The 21,366-nt window shown below is 45.6% G+C and overlaps 1 protein-coding gene across 5 annotated transcripts in view; it reads left to right on the forward strand.

Moving 5' to 3' along the window:
* LOC146013531 (uncharacterized) overlaps positions 1-21,366 on the forward strand; it is a 96,394-nt gene that overhangs the window by 48,276 nt on the left and 26,752 nt on the right. For all 5 annotated transcript variants that reach the window (XM_083151530.1, XM_083151527.1, XM_083151528.1 and 2 more), the window contains 9 exons: positions 5,064-5,115; positions 5,586-5,760; positions 7,917-8,009; positions 10,046-10,138; positions 13,360-13,472; positions 15,011-15,146; positions 15,346-15,516; positions 17,999-18,124; positions 20,367-20,630. In XM_083151530.1, coding sequence (XP_083007656.1) covers positions 5,064-5,115; positions 5,586-5,760; positions 7,917-8,009; positions 10,046-10,138; positions 13,360-13,472; positions 15,011-15,146; positions 15,346-15,516; positions 17,999-18,124; positions 20,367-20,630 — 1,223 coding nt within the window. The remainder of the gene's footprint in view (positions 1-5,063; positions 5,116-5,585; positions 5,761-7,916; positions 8,010-10,045; positions 10,139-13,359; positions 13,473-15,010; positions 15,147-15,345; positions 15,517-17,998; positions 18,125-20,366; positions 20,631-21,366) is intronic.

The following is a 21,366-nucleotide window of genomic DNA, read 5'->3' on the forward strand; positions in this document are numbered from 1 at the left end:
TTTGAGAACAAATTTGTACTGCGATCAGATCTGAATATGCGCCTTAGTGTCTTTGCGAGCAGTGTGCAGCATACCCTGGGATTAGGGAGGCCAATCCCGGGATCCCAGGGTTTTAGCCTAAAATAGTCGGGATTTGAATCCCAGGATTGAAGCTTTCAATCCCGGGATTCCAGGATTAGTACCTCCATGCAAAAATGAACTTTTTGTTTTAAGCCGGGCAGCGCTGAGCACCTTAGAATATGGCTCAGATGCTGCCTGATTGATTGCTCCTTACCCCCGCCCGGTGCCACTGTTCTGGAGTCGGGGCAGTGTGCTGTGTTGACAAGCACGGCGGCGCCCAGGCTGCGTGGCGTGACCCCTGACATCACGTCAACCTGCGCAGCCTGGCCACCGCTATGCCTGTCAGCACAGCACACTGTCTCGTCCGCCCGCCGGGGATAGACGTGCTGCTGCGGCCTGTGACCTGTCACCACCGCCGCCGTAAGTGACGGGGCAGGGAGGAGGGGCACGGGGAAGATTAGTGCTGTGGGGGAGGGGGGGGGGGTAGGCTTATAAATCCTTTTATAGTGACATTTGGAGGAGGGGCCTGTTTTTTTAATTAGGGAGGCCAATCCCGAGAATCCCGGGATTGATAAAATGCCCCGGGATTGGCATCCCCACCTGGGATTTTCATCTGCTGCTGTCTCCTGGCAACTCTGACTCTAACTGGGTATATATTGGATTCATAGCCTTACTTGGTGGTGTGCTAGCCACCGCCAATTCTGTCTGTACCCTTTTACAGCGGCTGGCCTGGTTTCTCCACCACTCTCTACATCTCACTGGAACTATGGATGTAAAAAAGCTCCTTCAGGCTATATATGCCAATACACAGTTGTTATACCAGTGGGCGCCGTGTCTCTCTCTGGTTACTCTGGTATACCGCTACAGATAGGCCTTACACTACTACTGCTGATCTTCAGAGGGATATCCTTCCTTTCTCACATACACCTGAGCAGCATGTCAATGGGGCTGAGGGGGCTATACCTGTGCTGGAAGCCCATGCAGTACCCACTGCTCCATTATTTGCTCCTACCCTGGATATTTTTCAATAGTCTTGTCCAAACCTGCCAATCCTTATTTCTTCATACCTGAATGCTTCAATGTCGCTGTGGTCCACCCATACTGCCTTTGACTTGATTCTGGTGCAAGCTATGTGTCTCTGGGATTATACGATTATATATCCTGGGCGCTCCCCTGGGTCTCTCCGAGTGACCTGAGCCACAACCATTTGTTTACTTCTGTCATTCCTGGCTGGACTAGTGATCCCAGGTCTATTATTCACATACCCTGTTCTTCATTTTATTTTATGTTTCTCAATTGCACTGCATCTTATATATCCTGTTTTTCTTGTAATTCCCTTGTGTGATGTACAGTATATTTTCTGTTATTATACCATGTTTTATATGTGCAAACTTCTCTATATATGGTGGTGAAAAGGGTTTAGTTATCTAAGGGATGTTAGGTTGACGGCCCTCTCTGCCACGTGCCCTGTTATCCTTTATGTGTAATCCTTTAGTCTTCATTCTAGCACCCTGCTCCTTGTAAAATCCTTGCAGTTCCTCTTTCCTGCCTGGGGTGTCACTCTCTGCTGTGGTGTTTATACAACAATCTGATTTGTATTTCAACATTGACATACAAACCAGACTGTTCTTGAAGTACCACAGCAGACAGCGACACCCCAGGCAGGAAGGAGGAACTACAAGGATTTTACAAGGAGTAGGGTGCTAGAATGAAAACGAATCCTTCATACATGATAATTAATAATCTAGCCAGAAGGATTTCTTTATTAACGTGGGAGAGCTGGGATTCACCCAGCTTAAGGTCATAAGTTCTTTGCCCGTTTCTTTGACGTGGGTGTAGTTAGTCTAGTTAGCAGGGTAGGGGTAAGATGTTTTAGGGATCCAGGTATGCCTGAGTTAGGGGGTAGGTTATACAGGGTAGGGGGTTATGGTGAAGGGTTGCTTTGGGTTTTATAGTTTTGTTTTATTAATTGAATCTACGCTTTATTTTATTTTCGTGAAGGTTGGGTGTATCTTCATATTCACAAAACTTGTTTTGTTATAGAACTACACTGCTTAAACTATATTGGCTGGATATGTGTACTCAAATATATGACACTGATTCAATGCATACTCCTCATTATATATGTAAAATTAAGCCCGGATGGCACCTTCTGGTGGTGAAATTGGCATAACTGATAATAGGAGTACTCTCTATACTCAAATTGTGATATACCCCCTTTTATATTATGTATACCCTCATACGTTTATTTACCCTTCCTGTTTCTTATTTTTCTTGGTTTTTGTGTTTTTGTTTTTTACAAAGCTCAATAAAAAATATTAAATAAAAAAAAGGTGTGTTTTGAGAGGTTCTCATCTCTTATTCTAGTTTGGGGGGGGGGGGGGGTGTTGGGGACAGAACCTGTTGATTCTGGCAGCGGCGGAGCTAGCAATGTCCTCCATCATCCTGCATAGCCAGACAACGGAGGATGATTTAATAACCAGGGCTACCACCAAGATTTTTTGGCCCGGGGACTGATTTCCAGTCCGCCCCTTCCCCCCTGGGCACCGTGGTGTTGCCCATGGCGGATGAGCTGTTAGTGCGGGAGGTATATTTATTTGTACATACTGTATCTCGCAGTATCTCCCCCGACACACTTCACTCAGCAGTTCCCGAAACACAGCCTGGCTTCTTCAATGCAGGATGCCGGCGACCATTTAAAATGCAGCACCTGCTGTTGAGCCATTCAGAGCTTGTGTACCGGCAGCTGCTCTGATTGGCTAATGGTACATGAGCTCTGATTGGCTCAAAAGCCAGGGCAGCATTTTAATTGGCCACCGGCGTCATGCATTAAAGAAACCTGTGCTTCGGGACCTGCTTAGTCCCGAGGACCGACGCAGCGCAGGCAGCACAGCGGAGAGTTGCAGTGGGCAAAATTAGCTGCACGGGCCCTTCCAGAGGCCGGGGCCCGGGACAGCTCTACCCTATCAGCGGCCCTGTTAGTAGCTATGTATAAAAAAAATGATCTACAGCAGCAGTTCCCATACACTAGGGGGAGGTGTAGGGTTAGGCTGCAGGTGACATGGGTTATACACTAGGAGGAGGCGTAGGGTTAGGCTGCAGATGACATGGGTTATACACTAGGGGGAGGTGTAGGGTTAGGCTGCAGGTGACATGGGTTATACACTAGGAGGAGGCGTAGGGTTAGGCTGCAGATGACAAGGGTAATACACTAGGGGGAGGTGTAGGGTTAGGCTGCAGGTGACATGGGTTATACACTAGGGGGAGGTGTAGGGTTAGGCTGCAGGTGACATGGGTTATACACTAGGGGGAGGTGTCGGGTTAGGCTGCAGGTGGCATGAGTTATACAGTAGGGGGAGGTGTAGGGTTAGGCTGCAGGTGACATGGGTTATACACTAGGAGGATGCGTAGGGTCAGGCTGCAGGTGACATGGGTTATACACTAGGGGTAGATGTAGGGTTAGGCTGCAGGTGACATGAGTTATACACTAGGAGGATGCGTAGGGTTAGGCTGCAGGTGACATGGGTTATACAATAGGAGGAGGCGCAGAGTTAGGCTGCAGGTGATATGGGTTATACACTATTTTATATAAGGAGGATATATACTAGGAGGATGCGTAGGGTTAGGCTGCAGGTGACATGGGTTATACACTAGGAGGAGGTGTAGGGTTAGGCTGCAGATGACATAGGTAATACACTAGGGGGAGGTGTAGGGTTAGGCTGCAGGTGACATGGGTAATACACTAGGGGGAGGTGTAGGGTTAGGCTGCAGGTGACATGGGTTATACACTAGGGGGAGGTGTAGGGTTAGGCTGTAGGTGACATGGGTTATACACTAGGGGGAGGTGTAGGGTTAGGCTGCAGGTGACATGGGTTATACAGTAGGGGGAGGTGTAGGGTTAGGCTGCAGGTGACATGGGTAATACACTAGGGGGAGGTGTAGCGTTAGGCTGCAGGTGACAACGGTTATACACTAGGGGGAGGTGTAGGGTTAGGCTGCAGATGACATGGGTTATACACTAGGGGGAGGTGTCGGGTTAGGCTGCAGGTGACATGGGTTATACAGTAGGGGGAGGTGTAGGGTTAGGCTGCAGGTGACATGGGTTATACACTAGGAGGATGCTTAGGGTCAGGCTGCAGGTGACATGGGTTATACACTAGGGGGAGGTGTAGGGTTAGGCTGCAGGTGACATGGGTTATACACTAGGGGGAGGTGTTAGGCCCCATGTGGGGGCATAATCTTAAGACGATTAAGTGAAGGGAGTTAACTGGCAGGAACGAGGCTGGTTAGTCTACACAGCCTGGCAGCTGCATTTTACATGTTAATACGGTCGTACTCGCCAAAATACGGTCATACTCGCCAAAATACGGTCATACTCGCCATTATATGGTCATACTCGCCATAATACGGTCATACTCACCATGATACGGTCATACTCACCATGATACGGTCATACTCACTAAAATACAGTCATACTCACCATAATACGGTCATACTCACCATAATACGGTCATGCTCCCCATAATACGGTCATACTCACCATAATACGGTCATACTCACCATAATACGTCATGACTGTATTATGCGGTCATACTCACCATAATATGGTGATACTCACCATAATACGGTCATACTCTCCATAATACGGTCATACTCTCCATAATACGGTCATACTCCCCAAAATACGGTCATACTCCCCATAATACGGTCATACTCCCCATAATACGGTCATACTCCCCATAATACGGTCATACTCCCCATAATACGGTCATACTCCCCATAATACGGTCATACTCACCATAATACGGTCATACTCCCCATAATACGGTCATACTCACCATAATACGGTCATACTCCCCATAATACGGTCATACTCACCATAATACGGTCATACTCCCCATAATACGGTTATACTTGACACATGATTGACAACAAAACTTTCCAACTATGTAGATTACAATTCTTGTACTACAAGGAAACTCATGCATATATTTCTTGCACAGATCCTGGTCACAGCACCAGAAGGTACCATCGCAGTAGTCACGACTGTGGTCGGTAAGTTCAGTAATTACATCTTGTTAACATGCTACATACCATACCCTTGTATATTGGATGCCTGTTTATGCCTGTATTAACTTAATTATACATAATTACTTTTATTTAATATACCATTTTACAGTGTGCCTGTTAACTTGTCAAACCTATGCACAGGTTTTTAATCTGTGGGTGAACCATAACTCCCAGCATGTGCCTATTGGAAATGTTTTTTTTATAGTTTGTTTATTTAAAATGCTTTTTATGCCCCTACAAATGCTTATTAACATGTTGTTCTATCATTATAGGCCCTTGTCACTTTAACACAACAGAACTTCACTGCACAACATTGTTCATTTTAACATCCCTATATCAGAACAGCTCGGGAGCATTAGTACAGTCACTGTACCTTTCACACTGTTTGCAAATAACCTGGGAATAGCAATCACATGCTACTACTATGCGTTGCACACAAATGCATTCTCTCTCAGGTACGCTGACTCCAGCAAGGTGTCCTCAGATGAGGAAGATGAGAAGGACTTCACAAGGAACTTCAATAACACTGAATGGAGGAGTGGAAGTCCCAGGCGGTGGAGTTCAAGTCCACTCAAATCCGTTGAGTCTTCCAAAAGCTGGGCAGCTAAGGGCATTCCCAATGACTTGTTGGTACTGTACATTCATTCAGTAATTATTACTGCCCCCATGATTTTACTATTATTGTAAAAACCTAGTTCTAAGTTCACCTAGATTTCTGCAAAGGCACATAGAATGTTGGAGTAAAAGGGGCAGGGTTGGTGGAAGAGCTGCGTGGAGTTCTCCCTTGCAAGGTACAGAGTAGGCATTGTAGTATATGATGTTTTGTTCTCATCCTATACCTTTAATGGTACATATTTAGATCCTTCCAGATGCATTTCTTTGCAGACTTCAACAACTGTATTTTGCATGATTTAATTCTCCCTACAGTTTACCAAAGGCTTGAGACAGGAAGAATCAGAGATCTCCGAAATCCCGCTAAACCACCTAGACTAAAGCAGTCCCCATTATTCACAATGGGGATGCATCTGGAGCAAATTGCTAAGCTTATTTTTCAGAGCTTGGCCCATTAGCTACCCACATCTTCAGATACTGTGCCTGATTCAGCTGTGATTGCATTGTTGAATGGGTCGCAGCTGTACAATTAGCGGCACACTGGGTGTGTATCGCAGCTGCAATGTAAGAGCACCAGGGTACTTTTATGATGCCGTTCGCAGTGAGGAATCAGTTGCAGAACGATTGACACTCATTTGGGGGTAGCGGGATGTGTCTAACTAAAAACGTAGGTGAGTCATGAGTGGGGCATGTCTCTACACAGCACTGCAATCTGGTACGCATAAAACACATGACACCAGTCCCAAAGCCCCCGCGGCATTCTGCATGACCATGGGGCACTCAAGTTGTTGATGTTCCTGGTATCTGCATCGGGATTGCTACAGATTGCATAGTAGCTTCAGTGGGCGGCTGCTTCACTTGCGTTGCCTAGCAAGTTCTGTAACTAAAATAGATTGCTGCTGTGTTAGTATTGTAACCCCATCTGAATCAGGCCCACTATTAGCTGCATTGTGCCAATAGAGGCATTCTCATCCAAGAACTCTGTCTGGTAGTTTCCATGCTCATCCCCTAATGGTTATTGTAAAAAGATGCTGCACATTCCCAGCCATATGGCCATGCAGGTGTGGTGTCAGAAAGGTCCATAAAGTGGTACTGTACCTAGCCTGGGAGCAACTGCTATAAGATCCATTGCCCCAGCAAGAGGTTGTTTTGAGAAATAGTGATAACTAAGGATTATGCTGTTCTGGGCCCTCACTGTGACAATGACAATAGTCCCCTGGGTGTTACATCTTGATGACCGGGGGGAAGGGGAGGGATTTATGTGAGTGTTTTGAGCTGTACATCAGGGGCCTGAAGTGGCTCATATATCCAAATGTGTATGTATCTAGTGATCTTTAGCAAACTGTGCATGTATTGTGGGACTCCTAAGCTTCTCTGTTTCTCTGCATCTGCTGAATGGGTGTTTCTGAGTGACAGCTGGACAGCAATGTAAATGCATGCAAGAGAACCTTTCCTGGGTATGTCAGAGGAATATGGCGAATGCTCTCAGGGGCGGAATGGTTGCATGGTGCATACGGGTCAGAAAACATGCGCATAGTGACGAGCATTATGTTTTCTTCAGTCACTCTAATTATGTCCGCATTATGGACCTGATTCAGAGTCAGTTGCAGTTTTGTGAAACGACAAGGCCGCACCGCACACCGGGTTTCATCTTGCGATCTACCTGCACATATTTGCAGGCATATCACTAAAGTGTGAGAGCTTCGCTACAAAGCAAATTCCTTGCACACAACCAGCTGCCCCCGGCTGTGCAGCCTAGCATCGAAGCCAGACGCATGCCAGCCATGTTCCGGGTCTCCGCAGCTTGCACAGAAGTGCAATTGGGTGTGAGCACCACTGAGGTCTACTAGCATCTTAATGCAACTGTAGCATGAGCATATTAATTACACCCAGAATGTATGATGAAGGGAATGTGCTCTAGATTATTTCTGAAATGCATCTGAACTCTCTGCGATGCAATAAAATATTTATCATTATTCTAGTAATCCTGTATTTCTAAAGCATTAACAGATGGGAGTATGACGGTCTGATCTTTTAAAAGGAGGCCTATTTTTAAATTAGGCTGCAAAATCATCAACCTTGTGTAAAACAGGAGCCTTTAGGGGGACAGCTATGATACCAATGATAGGTTCTGAGGGAAATGTAATTGCTAAGCTGTCTTTGTGGTTTTGTAGTGTTCCCCTGAACAAGTGCAGAGCAGGAGGATCATCGAGAACCTTGCAAAGGAAAGGGCAATTCTGGAGGAAACTGTCGCCAAACTCCACAGAGTAAGTAATGGTTTACTACCAGTTTGTAAGGATATAAGACACCTTTAGAATGTAAATATGGATTGAGACACTTCTGCACATTTGGCTACATGAGAAATGTATGATGTGCGGGCTACAAGTGACAATTGTTGTATCTTGGGGGCATAAGTTACTGAAGTTACCAAACTGTGGTGTTATGGGGATGAGGACTTTTCTTGTTACTGTGTGTGACCATAGTGCACAAGACCAGTAAGTAAGTATAGTAATGCAGTATGACTGTCTTTACACTGTAGTGCTTGACAGTAATTTGGGATAAAATAGGTAAATGGTTACATTTATACTGGTTCACTTACAAAAGCAAGTTCTCTCTCTAATGGACAAATCCATGTACACTGCAGGGGGGCAGATGTAACATGTGCCTACTGTGGCTTCAGCATAATTAGACGCAGCAGCTGTGCTATAAGGTACAGACCAGAACAGAAGCCAGCAATGTGTGCCTCCCGCAGCATAATTAGATGCAAAAGCTGTGCTATAGGGTACAGACCAGAACAGCAATATGTGCCTACTTGTGGCTTCAGTATAATTAGACGCAGCAGCTGTGCTATAAGGTACAGACCAGAACAGCAATGCGTGCCTCCCGCAGCATAATTAGACGCAGAAGCTGTGCTATAGGGTACAGACCAGAACAGCAATATGTGCCTACTGTGGCTTCAGTATAATGAGAAACAGCAGCTGTGCTATAGGGTACAGACCAGAACAGCAATGTGTGCCTACTGTGGCTTCGGCATAATGAGAAGCAGCAGCTGTGCTATAGGGTACAGACCAGAACAGCAATATGTGCCTACTGTGGCTTCAGTATAATGAGAAACAGCAGCTGTGCTATAGGGTACAGACCAGAACAGCAATGTGTGCCTACTGTGGCTTCGGCATAATGAGAAGCAGCAGCTGTGCTATAGGGTACAGACCAGAACAGCAATGTGTGCCTACTGTGGCTTCGGCATAATGAGAAGCAGCAGCTGTGCTATAAGGTACAGACCAGAACAGCAATGTGTGCCTCCCGCAGCATAATTAGACGCCGAAGCTGTGCTATAGGGTACAGACCAGAACAGCAATATGTGCCTACTGTGGCTTCAGTATAATGAGAAACAGCAGCTGTGTTATAGGGTACAGACCAGAACAGCAATGTGTGCCTACTGTGGCTTCGGCATAATGAGAAGCAGCAGCTGTGCTATAGGGTACAGACCAGAACAGCAATGTGTGCCTACTGTGGCTTTGGCATAATGAGAAGCGGCAGCTGTGCTATAGGGTACAGACCAGAACAGCAATGTGTGCCTACTGTGGCTTTGGCATAATGAGAAGCGGCAGCTGTGCTATAAGGTACAGACCAGAACAGCAATGCGTGCCTCCCGCAGCATAATGAGAAGCAGCAGCTGTGCTATAGGGTACAGACCAGAACAGCAATGTGTGCCTACTGTGGCTTTGGCATAATGAGAAGCGGCAGCTGTGCTATAAGGTACAGACCAGAACAGCAATGCATGCCTCCTGCAGCATAATGAGAAGCAGCAGCTGTGCTATAGGGTACAGACCAGAACAGCAATGTGTGCCTACTGTTGCTTCAGCATAATTAGACGCGGCAGCTGTGCTATAGGGTACAGACCAGAACAGCAATGCGTGCCTACTGTGGCTTCGGCATAATGAGAAGCAGCAGCTGTGCTTTAGCGCCCACCTTGGAGTCAGAGTACCTGAGACAATGTAACATGCAGCTTCCAAATAATGTTGTTGCAGCCCATACACTTCCTGCCACAAGTACAACTAGGAGTGCATGTGGGGTCATTGTGTACAATGGATTCCATTCCCACAACCATTTAAATGCTATTATAAGAATGTATTCTGGCTGTAATAAATACAGTATTTTATAGCTCTGCTTGTTATAAAAGCGGCAGCATGAGATCAGGGCTGTAGAAGAAGTGAAGCTGCTGCTATGAATACATCTCTCTAGAGTCCTAGCTCAGTATAAATAGCTGCAGATCTAATCCCACTCTTCATCCTATTCACAGGACATAGCGTTTGAAGAAGAGAGACTTTCACAGCGGAAAGCCCAGTGCAGAGAGGCTGACCAGCAGTGTAATGATGCCGTACAGCAGAAGAAGGTGTCACTCCTGAGATGCATTTACATTTATGTGATAATAAATCTTCCTGAACATAGTATAGTAACATCGTGTCAGCGTTTCATGTGAACAGAGTTCCAGGCCGATGTCCTGGCTATGGGACCTATTTTTAAATCAAGACAGTAACAAAGGAAACCTTAGAAAGGCAATGATAGATACAGAAACATGCAGCAAAGGAGACACACTGTACATTTATTGAGTTAATTAATACTAACTTGAGCGATGTGACCAATCAGCTTCCACCTGCAATATTTATCAAACTGTGAAATGTGGAGTGAGCTAAGTCACTGAGCAGTGGCACCTATCCTGTACAGCGCGTGTTATCCAGCTATACTGTAGCTAAGCTTGGTTTATAATAACAAAAATACTGATTTCATGGATTACATCTACAGGTTATTCCGTAAATCATTGCAACATGGTAATATTAAGGCTGTGGATGGGAAGGTTAGAGTTATGTACTGGGGGAGGGTTAGGGTTATGTACTAGGAGGAGGGTAATATTATGGCTGCAGGTAGGGAGGGTTAGGGTTATGTACTAGGAGGAGGGTAATATTATGGCTGCAGGTAGGGAGTGTTAGGGTTATGTACTAGGAGGAGGGTAATATTATGGCTGCGGGTGGGAAGGTTAGGGTTATGTACTAGGAGGAGGGTAATATTAAGGCTGTAGGGAGCGTTAGGCTTATGCACTAGGGGGAGGGTAATATTTAGGCTGCAGGTAGGGAGTGTTAGGGTTATGTACTAGGAGGAGGGTAATATTATGGCTGCAGGTAGGGAGGGTTAGGGTTATGTACTAGGAGGAGGGTAATATTTAGGCTGCAGGTAGGGAGGGTTAGGGTTATGTACTAGGAGGAGGGTAATATTTAGGCTGCAGGTAGGGAGGGTTAGGGTTATGTACTAGGAGGAGGGTAATAATATGGCTGCAGGTAGGGAGGGTTAGGGTTATGTACTAGGAGGAGGGTAATATTATGGCTGCAGGTAGGGAGGGTTAGGGTTATGTACTAGGAGGAGGGTAATATTTAGGCTGCGGGTAGGGAGGGTTAGGGTTATGTACTAGGTGGAGGGCAGGGCTATTTTTGTGCAGGATCCAGCAGGAACTGAGGCCATTATTCTAGTTCACTCTTTCAGACAAAATATTTCTTAGATAGACAAAACCATGTGAACTGCAGGTGAGGCAGGTGTAAAACCCCACCCAAATCTAATTATCTCTGCACAAGTAACACCTGCCTCACCTGCAGTGCACATGGTTTTGTCCATCAAATAAATATTTTGTCTGAAAGAGTGAACTAGAATAAGGGCCACAGTTCCTGCTGGAGCCTGCACAAAAATAGCCCTGGTGGAGGGTAATATTAAGGCTGCGGGTAGGGAGGATTAGGGTTATGAAATAAAAAGTGAAGCAGCGCTGATATTACAATGTAACAAAATTTATTAAACACAATAAAAACAATAATTTTAAAAAGACATTAAAATGAACCAGATGGTGTAGAAAGTTAGGAATGGACCCAATATTATAATCACCAATGATGTACGGTAATAGGACCTGCTCTGATCCGGAGGGGTTGGAGGGAGTCCTTTAAGGCCACTTGATGGTATCCTGAAGTTGTGATTATGGACTGCAATCGATGGCAAGAGTGGAAATTAGCCTGATCGGGAGTCGCACTGCTAGGAGTGGTCAGGTGTCCAAACAAGGATTCTTGGCTTGAGACTCTCAGAGTGACTGGCATCAGATCAGATATTTCAGCAGGTAGGACAGTCCTTAGTATAGGTGAAAGTCCTTGAGGTGATAAGGGTCCATGTACTAGGAGGAGGGTAATATTATGGCTGCAGGTAGGGAGGGTTAGGGTTATGTACTAGGAGGAGGGTAATATTTAGGCTGCAGGTAGGGAGGGTTAGGGTTATGTACTAAGGGAGGGTAATATCTAGGCTGCAGGTAGGGAGGGTTAGGGTTATGTTCTAGGAGGAGGGTAATATTATGGCTGCAGGTAGGGAGGGTTAGGGTTATGTTCTAGGAGGAGGGTAATATTATGGCTGCAGGTAGGGAGGGTTAGGGTTATGTACTAGGAGGAGGGTAATATTTAGGCTGCGGGTTAGGGTTAGGCACTGGGGGGGTGGGTTTAGGCTGTGGGAGGGGAGAGTTTGGGGTCATAGGTTTATATTCCTCATTGCGAGAAGTGCTGGATGACAGCTGGAAGTCACAATCATCTGCCCACCAAACTCAGAAGACACTGGAGACCTGGTAGCAGGTTCTAATCATGTCCACATGCCATCAGTGTTGACATTTTGAAGGTTGACATGATGAATGTCAACAAACTATACTGAACCTGAAGACTTAGTGAAGCATAGTAGTGTCTACTCCATCTGTTCATAGGGAGGTATAATACTGTATGTGCTCGGCTTTCCTGTGCACAAATAATACCTGGATAAACATGGCCATGGAAATGCTAATAGGCAGTATAACAGGCAGTGAGTCTTTAGCAGCAGTCTCAGCATATAACAGCAGAAGGTGCCCACACGCGGTGCGATGGTCGGGTGCGTTTTGCACTTTTTAGTCGCATATAGCAAGTCAAAAAAGTTCTGTGCATTCAGTACGTTCGGTGCTAGATCGCATCTAGTTCACAACCCACGCTGTTTTAGGGTATCGCATGCGATTCGAACTAGATGCGATCTAGTACAAACACATCAAGGGCCTGATTCAGACCTGCTCGCTAGGATGCCTATATTTGCTTCCTCGCTAGCAGGTAAACGCTGGCTCCACTGAACGCACCCCCCCCCCCAATCGAATCCGAGTACTAGCATGCAAGCTGATATTTACGCTTACACATGCGGCCACAAGGATGAGAAATCATTCGATGGTCACTCACCATCGAATGATTTCTCCAGCCTTTGCTCTGAAAAGTAATTCTATACTTACTTTTAAGATGCCCGCTATCTGCCAAATTGGGGGCGGGGCTGATGTCATGTGACATCAGCCACCCGCCCCGAGGATGCATGGGTACATGCAGTGCTGGGCGGTCCCATGCATATGCCCCATGCTTGCCCCCTACCCACACATCCTGCTGTGCATGCGCAAACCCCAACCATCGGGACCGGGGGTGAATTCAGACCTGAGAATTTTCTTTCGACATCTGCTCTTTTACATCATTACACATAGAATCTAAGACCTACATCTGACATATGGTGCAAGATGACATGCTGTTTCTGTTCTAGGAAGCTTTTCATGAGCTGGAGTCACTGCGTGATTTACTAGAGAAGACCCAGAAAGAAGCGGCAAAACTAGAGTCACGTGTGAGGGAGAGTCAGATCACAGATGAGGAGTACAGGTACGACAGGCGCAGCTCCAGCATCAGGACAACTGGGTGTCTGGTAATCCTTTATCCCCAGTCACCTGTAACACTGCAGAAAGCACGCATGGCCAAATGCCTTCACTTCTTATATGGCCTGTAGTGCTTCTAGAATAAACCAGTGCCCCAGTTAAGATGAGGAATGATGCCATAGTTACCAGTGAAAAATAAAAATAATGAGATTTATGACAGAATTTTTTTTTTCTTAAGTCACTATTTAATACTACAAATGGGAAAACGAATAATAACTGTTATAAACCCATATGCTCTGCACAGACATAGATTGGATATTAGGGCAGGAACAGCTTGTTATCTCTATGGGATGCAAGCAAAAAGAACTAAGGATATTTGGTTGTTTAGATGTGCTGCAGTCACATCACACAACGCCGCTTTGGATGCGCCAGGTCCCATGACAGGCTGGTAGCATTAGATGACTTTTTGCCAAAAAGGCATCTTAGTCACAAAGCAATGTGGAGACTGTGCTGATTCATTTGATGTGCAATGCTTGTATATCTGTATGTGATGGGGTTATTCAGACCTAATAGCTGGGCTTCTAAATTGCAGAGCCCTGTGAATTAGCTGCCCTCCATAGTGAAATCCTGCCCCTCTGCAAGCCTGTGAATTGCTTAGCAGGGTTTGCGGAAATTAGCTGGATTGGCGAATAACTACAACTTCATTCACAAGACGCTCGGCACCAAATTATTTCCCCAGTGTGTGCAGCCCGTGCATTGCCCAGGACTTACTCAGCAGCTGTGACAGAAGCAGTCTGATCGGGACCGTAGCTGACGTCACACACTCTCCCCTCAAATGCCTGGGCACGCCTGCGTTTTCCCTGACACTCCCAGAAACCAGCTGGTTACCACACTCACCCACCCAAACACCAACTTTCTGTCAATCAACTTGTGGACGGCCAACGATCAAAAAAGTAGCAGTAGTACTGTATATCGCAGGATGACCTCAGACATGCGCATTACAATCCATATGCAAATTCGCAGCCGTGTAATCAGGTCTGAATAACCCCCTGAATCTCTGTGAATCTATATACAAAGTGTCACAATATTGCAGCCACAACTTTTTCCAATATAAGTTCCGTTGTGCTCAGTATACAGGCTCAGTCACACACAATATACTAGAGTTACGGTTTCCTTGTGTGTACTAGTCACATCTCATTTTCAGCAAAAAAAAAGGGTTTCATGATGCCAGTAGGGGACCAGCGGCTAACTCGTGCCAGGTGATTTGCAGGTGGAAAGGGGGCAGGGGCGGGGCCTAATGCGTGAAGTGCCAACCCCTCCCCCCTTTGGAAAAATATGCACCATTACTAGATTTTAGGTAAAATATGCAATAACCAGTGAGAATGAGCAAAATTTGCAAATACATATAATCACGTCTCTATTTATCACTCTCCATTTTATCAGTATTTGAAGCTGAGTGCATCTGGCCCCATGTCCTATATTTTACACAAGTCATGATAACTAAGAACCCACTGAAGTAATTAATGTTCCTTTCATTTCCTACAGGAGTGAGCTGGTAATCCTGGAATACAAACGTAACAAGTATCTGAAGGAACTGCAAGAGCTGGAGGTGGATCTGGAATCCATTCAGCAGCAATGCTCCAATGCTCACAGCAGCCATGTCGCCAGCTTTCAGTACGAGGTAACTCGGACTCCTCACTTACAATACAGTCCTCCTGCCAAGAGCATATATAATAATTGTAGGAAATACTGTTGTTTATTATGTAGCTAAGTGAAGGTCGTTCTCTCATTTTCATTTTATTTTTCTGGTTGAAATTAACCCTCTCTTAGAAACTCGCCTTATTGTTATGACCAATGATCTAATTCTTCTTTTTAAAAAGATCTCCACTTTGACAACGGAAAGAGATGAATTAATGGCTCGTGTGCGCCACCTGGAGGGGAGTCTGACGTTTATGGAAAGGCAGGAGCTAGAACGCCAGCTTGCCAATGCAAAGTCAGAGCTATTCTCCGAGCAACGTACTGCCAGAGCAAAGATAGAGCAGCTACAAGAGGTGAGCTCAGAGAGCCAGGCAGCCCGCAAAAGGGTTCCCGCTGGAATGTGAGAGCCACATTCAATGTACAGTAAAAGGACCTTTGAACCTAAAATAGATCCAGTCTGATAAGGTCTCTTATTTATTTAATATTTATTAACAGTTCCTCATATAGCACACGCATATTACGCAGCGCTTTACAGAGAATATTTGAACATTCACATCAGTCCCTGCCCCAGTGGAGCTTACAATCTATATTCCCTAGCAAATGTACACGCACACACAGACATTCTACTAGGGTTAATTTTGTTGGAAGCCAACATACCTACCTGTATATTTTTGGATTGTGGGAGGAAACTGGAGTACCCGGAGTAAACCCACACAAGCACGGGGAGAATATACAAACTCTGCACAGTTAGGGCCATGGTAGGGATCGAACCCATGACCTCAGCGATGTGAGGCAGTAATGCTGACCATTACACCATCCGTGCTGCCCACGGATGGTGTAATGTCTCTTGGGAAATTCATTCATTGCTTATGGTAAACTCCTATACCATGATTCTTTAGAACCAATTCTTGGCTTTGTATTTATCCCCTTATAAGATTAACTCAGTGATTTGCCCTCTGTATTCCCCCTAACTATGAATTTCTACTCATTGCTGTAAATTTACAGCTGTATATCATTGATATTATTAGTTAAGGTGGTGCAGAAACGGACAGCCAGTATAACAAAACATACATAGACTAGTCCTACACATACTTGCCTACCTGACCCTCTCCATGAGGGAGAAAATGCGGTACTTGTGTTTTATCATGGCGCCCAGTTTTGCTACGTACGGCACCGTAAGGAAATCGCATCGCATGGGCCATTTAAGGGCGGAACGCGTCCTCCGACCTTTTCATTACTCCACTATCCACGTCGGCGTGGAGTTGATTTTATATAGTGTGGCGAGTGCAGCGAGCCACCGCGCCTGAAGCTTGTCGAGCGGATGCGGATTACTTTACATGTATTCCGTGTCCGCTCGCCACGCTTCGGGCTCGGTGGCTCGCTGCGCTCGCCACACTATATTTAGTCAACTCCACGCCGACGTGGATACTGGGGTAATGAAAAAGTCAGAGGACGCGTTCGCCACCCCTCACGGGGCTCGCTGCGCTTGCCACACTTCGGGGTGGCGTGGATAGTGGGGGTGCGTTAAACCTATTTTGGGGACATATAATCATATTATTGTATACCTAATGTCATGCCATCGCACACCCTATAAATGCGATTGCATGCGATTTTGCGGCAGATGCGATGCGATGGCCCGGGGCTGAGAGAGCAGTGAATAAATTACATAAGAAAATCGCATCGCACATCGCGTGGCACTAAAATGGCCCATGCGATGTGATTTTCCTACGCAGAATACGCAGTGCTAATACATAAGTACCGAAAATGCTCTGTTCCTGGACTTCCCTGGTAATTTATGATTGCCATCACCTGTGATGAAACACCGTTCTTATGAATTACCTAGCTCCCCACAGGTGATGGCAATCATACATTACCAGGGAAGTCCAGAAACAGAGCATTTTCTCTATCAGCTTAAGTGTTTTCATTAAAAAAAAACACGGATTTTGCTTTGCCTGCCTCAGACAATTACATAGCACCAGGTGGATCAATTATCTGTGGTAAATTACGGTGTTTAATTGAACAACAGCCGTCAGGAGCTTATTGCAGTTGATTTTTTTTCCAGTTCATGACATACTTGCCTATCTGGATTCGGTATGGAATCCCGGCGGTCAGAATCCCGACTCTGGAATCCCGACCGCCGAAATCCCGACAAGGGGGACACGTGGATCGCTGCGCTCGCCACGCAGCAGGCTCGGTGCCTCGCTACACTCGGCACGCTAATTTATTCTCCCTCTATGGGTGTCGTGGACACCCACAGAGGGAGAAAGTTTTGGGATTTCGGCTATCGGGATTCCAGCGTCGGGATTTTGACCGCCGGGATTCCGACCGCTGGGAAATTAACTGCATCCCGCCTATCTGACCCTCTCCATGAGGGAGAAAATGCTCTGTTCCTGAACTTCCCTGGTAATGTAGGATTGCCAGGTGCCGGACGGGTTCCCGACAGTCGGGACCCGGATTGCCAGCACCTGTAGGGAGCTTGATCATTGATAAGAATGGTGTTTCACCACCGGTGATGGCAGCCATACATTACCAGGGAAGTCCAGGAACAGAGCATTTTCTCCCTCATGGAGTGTGTCAGGTAGGCAAGTATCTTTCATGAGGATTTGCTGGTGGTGTAATATCCCCCGAGCTCATGTGAATGCTAGGCTTTTCCCGGTAGAAAACTGCAGCACTGAGGGAATTCCATAGGGAAATTGCTACACATTAAAACCCTGTAATACACCACTGTGAAACTCACACTCTTCCTATAGCTTAAGGCATATATTCTAAACAAAAAAGGCCCCAGTATACATGTACAGTATATTAGGTGATCGAAGGATTGGATTTTACTTTCAGAATTTAGAGGAGTCTCAGTGTAAACTGGAGGAAACAAGGGCAGACTGTGCTGAGAAGCAGGAGAAGAACAAACAGCTGAAAACCCAATTACGTGAGCTTGAGAAGAAATATGAGACTCGGTTCCAGGTAAAAGAACTACAATTGTTCTCTGTAACTTCACTCGGATCTGATTATGAACTATATATGTCCCTGGTGTGCTCATCCAGTGTACCGGTAATAAATAAATCCATCCTAGTGTTTGCAATTTCATCTAAGATATTGTCCTTGCATAGATTAGTCAGGTAAGATGGATAATGGACAGACTTTAGAGAATGCGTATGGGTCACATTTTTATTATATGACTTATCTATCATAACGCACCAGATTATGTACGATGTATGATGCAGATATGATTTTATTTGGTAACACAGGGTAGAATATTAAAAATATATTTGTAGTTAGTGCGGAAGATGTTGTAGCCCCCAGAAGATGCAGAGATAGTTACATTATGTCAGAGGTAGTGCTAATATGCACTTAGGCAATATGTTTAATGGGACACCGTCACACAGGATAATTGAATCTTTAACGAGTTAGTATGTATAGATAACTCAGACATACAGGTACCAGGATAATGTTGTCATTGTGTGTATCATTGCACTCCTCTGCATGTTACATGGCTTCAGTATAGTAGGGTTACTCTATACCCACCAGTATAGTAGGGTTACTCTATACCCCCCAGTATAGTAGGGTTACACTAACCCCCCGCCCCCCAGTATAGTAGGGTTACTCTATACACCCCCCCCCCAGTATAGTAGGGTTACTCTATACCCCCAGCATAGTAGGGTTACTCTATACCCCCCCAGTATAGTAGGGTTACTCTATACCCCCCCCCCAGTATAGTAGGGTTACTCTACACCCCCCAGTATAGTAGGGTTACTCTATACACCCCCCCCCCCCCAGTATAGTAGGGTTACTCTATACACCCCCCCCCAGTATAGTAGGGTTACTCTATACCCCCAGCATAGTAGGGTTACTCTATACCCCCCAGTATAGTAGGGTTACTCTATACCCCCCCAGTATAGTAGGGTTACTCTACACCCCCCAGTATAGTAGGGTTACTCTATACCCCCCAGTATAGTAGGGTTACTCTATACCCCCCAGTATAGTAGGGTTACTCTATACCCCCAGTATAGTAGGGTTACTCTATACCCCCAGTATAGTAGGGTTACTCTATACCCCCAGTATAGTAGGGTTACTCTATACCCCCAGTATAGTAGGGTTACTCTATACCCCCAGTATAGTAGGGTTACTCTATACCCCCAGTATTGTAGGGTTACTCTATACCCCCCAGTATAGTAGGGTTACTCTATACCCCCCCCAGTATAGTAGGGTTACTCTATACCCCCCCCCCCCCCAGTATAGTAGGGTTACTCTATACCCCCCAGTATAGTAATGTTACTCTATATCCCCCAGTATAGTAGGGTTACTCTATACCCCCCCAGTATATTAGGGTTACTCTATCCCCCCCAGTATAGTAGGGATACTCTATACCCCCCAGTATAGTAGGGTTACTCTATACCCCCCAGTATAGTAGGGTTACTCTATACCCCCACCAGTATAGTAGGGTTACTCTATACCCCCCAGTGTAGTAGGGTTACTCTATACCCCCCAGTATGGTAGGGTTACTTGATACCCCCAGTATAGTAGGGTTACTCTATACCCCCCAGTATAGCAGGGTTACTCTATACCCCTCCCCCCCCAGTATAGTAGGGTTACTGCTATACACCCCCCCCCCCAGTATAGTAGGGTTACTGCTATACACCCCCCCCCCCCAGTATAGTAGGGCTACTCTATACCCCCTAGTATAGTAGGGTTACTTGATACCCCCCAGTATAGTAGGGTTACTCTATACCCCCCAGTATAGCAGGGTTACTCTATACCCATCCCCCCCCCCCCAGTATAGTAGGGTTACTGCTATACTCCCCCCCCCCCCCAGTATAGTAGGGTTACACTATATCCCCCAGTATAGTAGGGTTACTCTGTATGCACACCCATTTCTTCATTTCTACTATAAATAAGTGACCCCATTCTAAGTCTGTATTTATTACTGTTTGTGTTCCCCTATTCTGCGAACCTACAGAACAACTATAGTATTTGCGTACACTTTCTACTGAAACTTGTGCAGTGCAAAAGGACAAAAAATATGCCTCACATTTGTGCGTATATTTAACTTTCCATCAGCCCCAGTTCCTTTTAATATGGGTCCTAAAATTTCAGTCATTATAATACAAACAACTGAATTACTTTATGGTCAATCTAGAACAAATGTAAGCAGCAGCAGCACTTTGTGCCAATGTTACGAGAGCAGGGAACTCTTTCATCTTTGCAGACTCAGGCAGAAGAAGCCAGTGATCGGCAAGAAGCACTTAACCAACAGATCACTGACCTACTGTCCCAAGTTGGAGAACAAAGCACAAGAATAGCATCTCTGGAGAAGATCCTATCTGAGAAGGAGCTGGACCTGCTGAAGCTACGGGATCTGGTGTCTTCTATGAAGGCCGATAAGGAATTGCAGATGCTGGCTGTAGAGGCAATGAAAGAGGAGCATAATAAGGGACTGGCTGACCTTCATCTCCAACATCAGCAGGACAGGGTACACACTGCTTATAGTCCTTGTAGATATGTTACACAGGAGTGGTATTGATATTTAATTGTAAGCTCTTACGTTCATGGCCTTGCTTCTTCTTCTTGCCTGATCCCATCTCATCCACCCCTTCTGATATATTTCTGAAGCATCATGAATATAACCCCTTGCTTCCTGCATGCTCTTTATGACACCTGTTATACACCTTACCTATTAGTCCTTATGCACAGTACTGTGCTTCCTCTGTGCCAACCAAATTGCCTGATGGTACATCTATGCTATATGCTCTACTTCGATGCTGGACAGGGCTGCAGGTTTTTGTGGCACGCTATAAAATGGTAATAAATAATAGATGGTGAAGATTTGGGTTGGGTAAATAAGTGAGCTTGCATTGCTGGGGTAAACTGCGGTGCAGGTAGTTATGCTTCCACCATGTCACATTCTACAGTTAGGTTTGGTCCCCTTGGCTTCCTGTGTTGCCATCATTAATACAAGTCATCTATTGTGTTTTATGTGAGGAGCCGGCAGATGGTGCGCCCAGAGATCACTCCAGGGGTGCAAATAGTACATTAATGGTCAGATTATTGAAGTGGGCTACAATCATAAAGAATATCTCAATTGTAATTTTTATCCTATTTACTCAGTTTTGTGAATAAAGATAAGAGACGCCCGTCACTACGCAAGGAGCTCAAGCATTATGAATAATGTGGGTTGTGGCACATGGAGGACAGATGTATATTGACAC

The sequence above is a fragment of the Crinia signifera genome, chromosome 1 (genome assembly GCF_055691185.1).
Source record: "Crinia signifera chromosome 1, ASM5569118v1, whole genome shotgun sequence".
In the NCBI taxonomy this organism is placed as follows: Eukaryota; Metazoa; Chordata; class Amphibia; order Anura; family Myobatrachidae; genus Crinia; species Crinia signifera.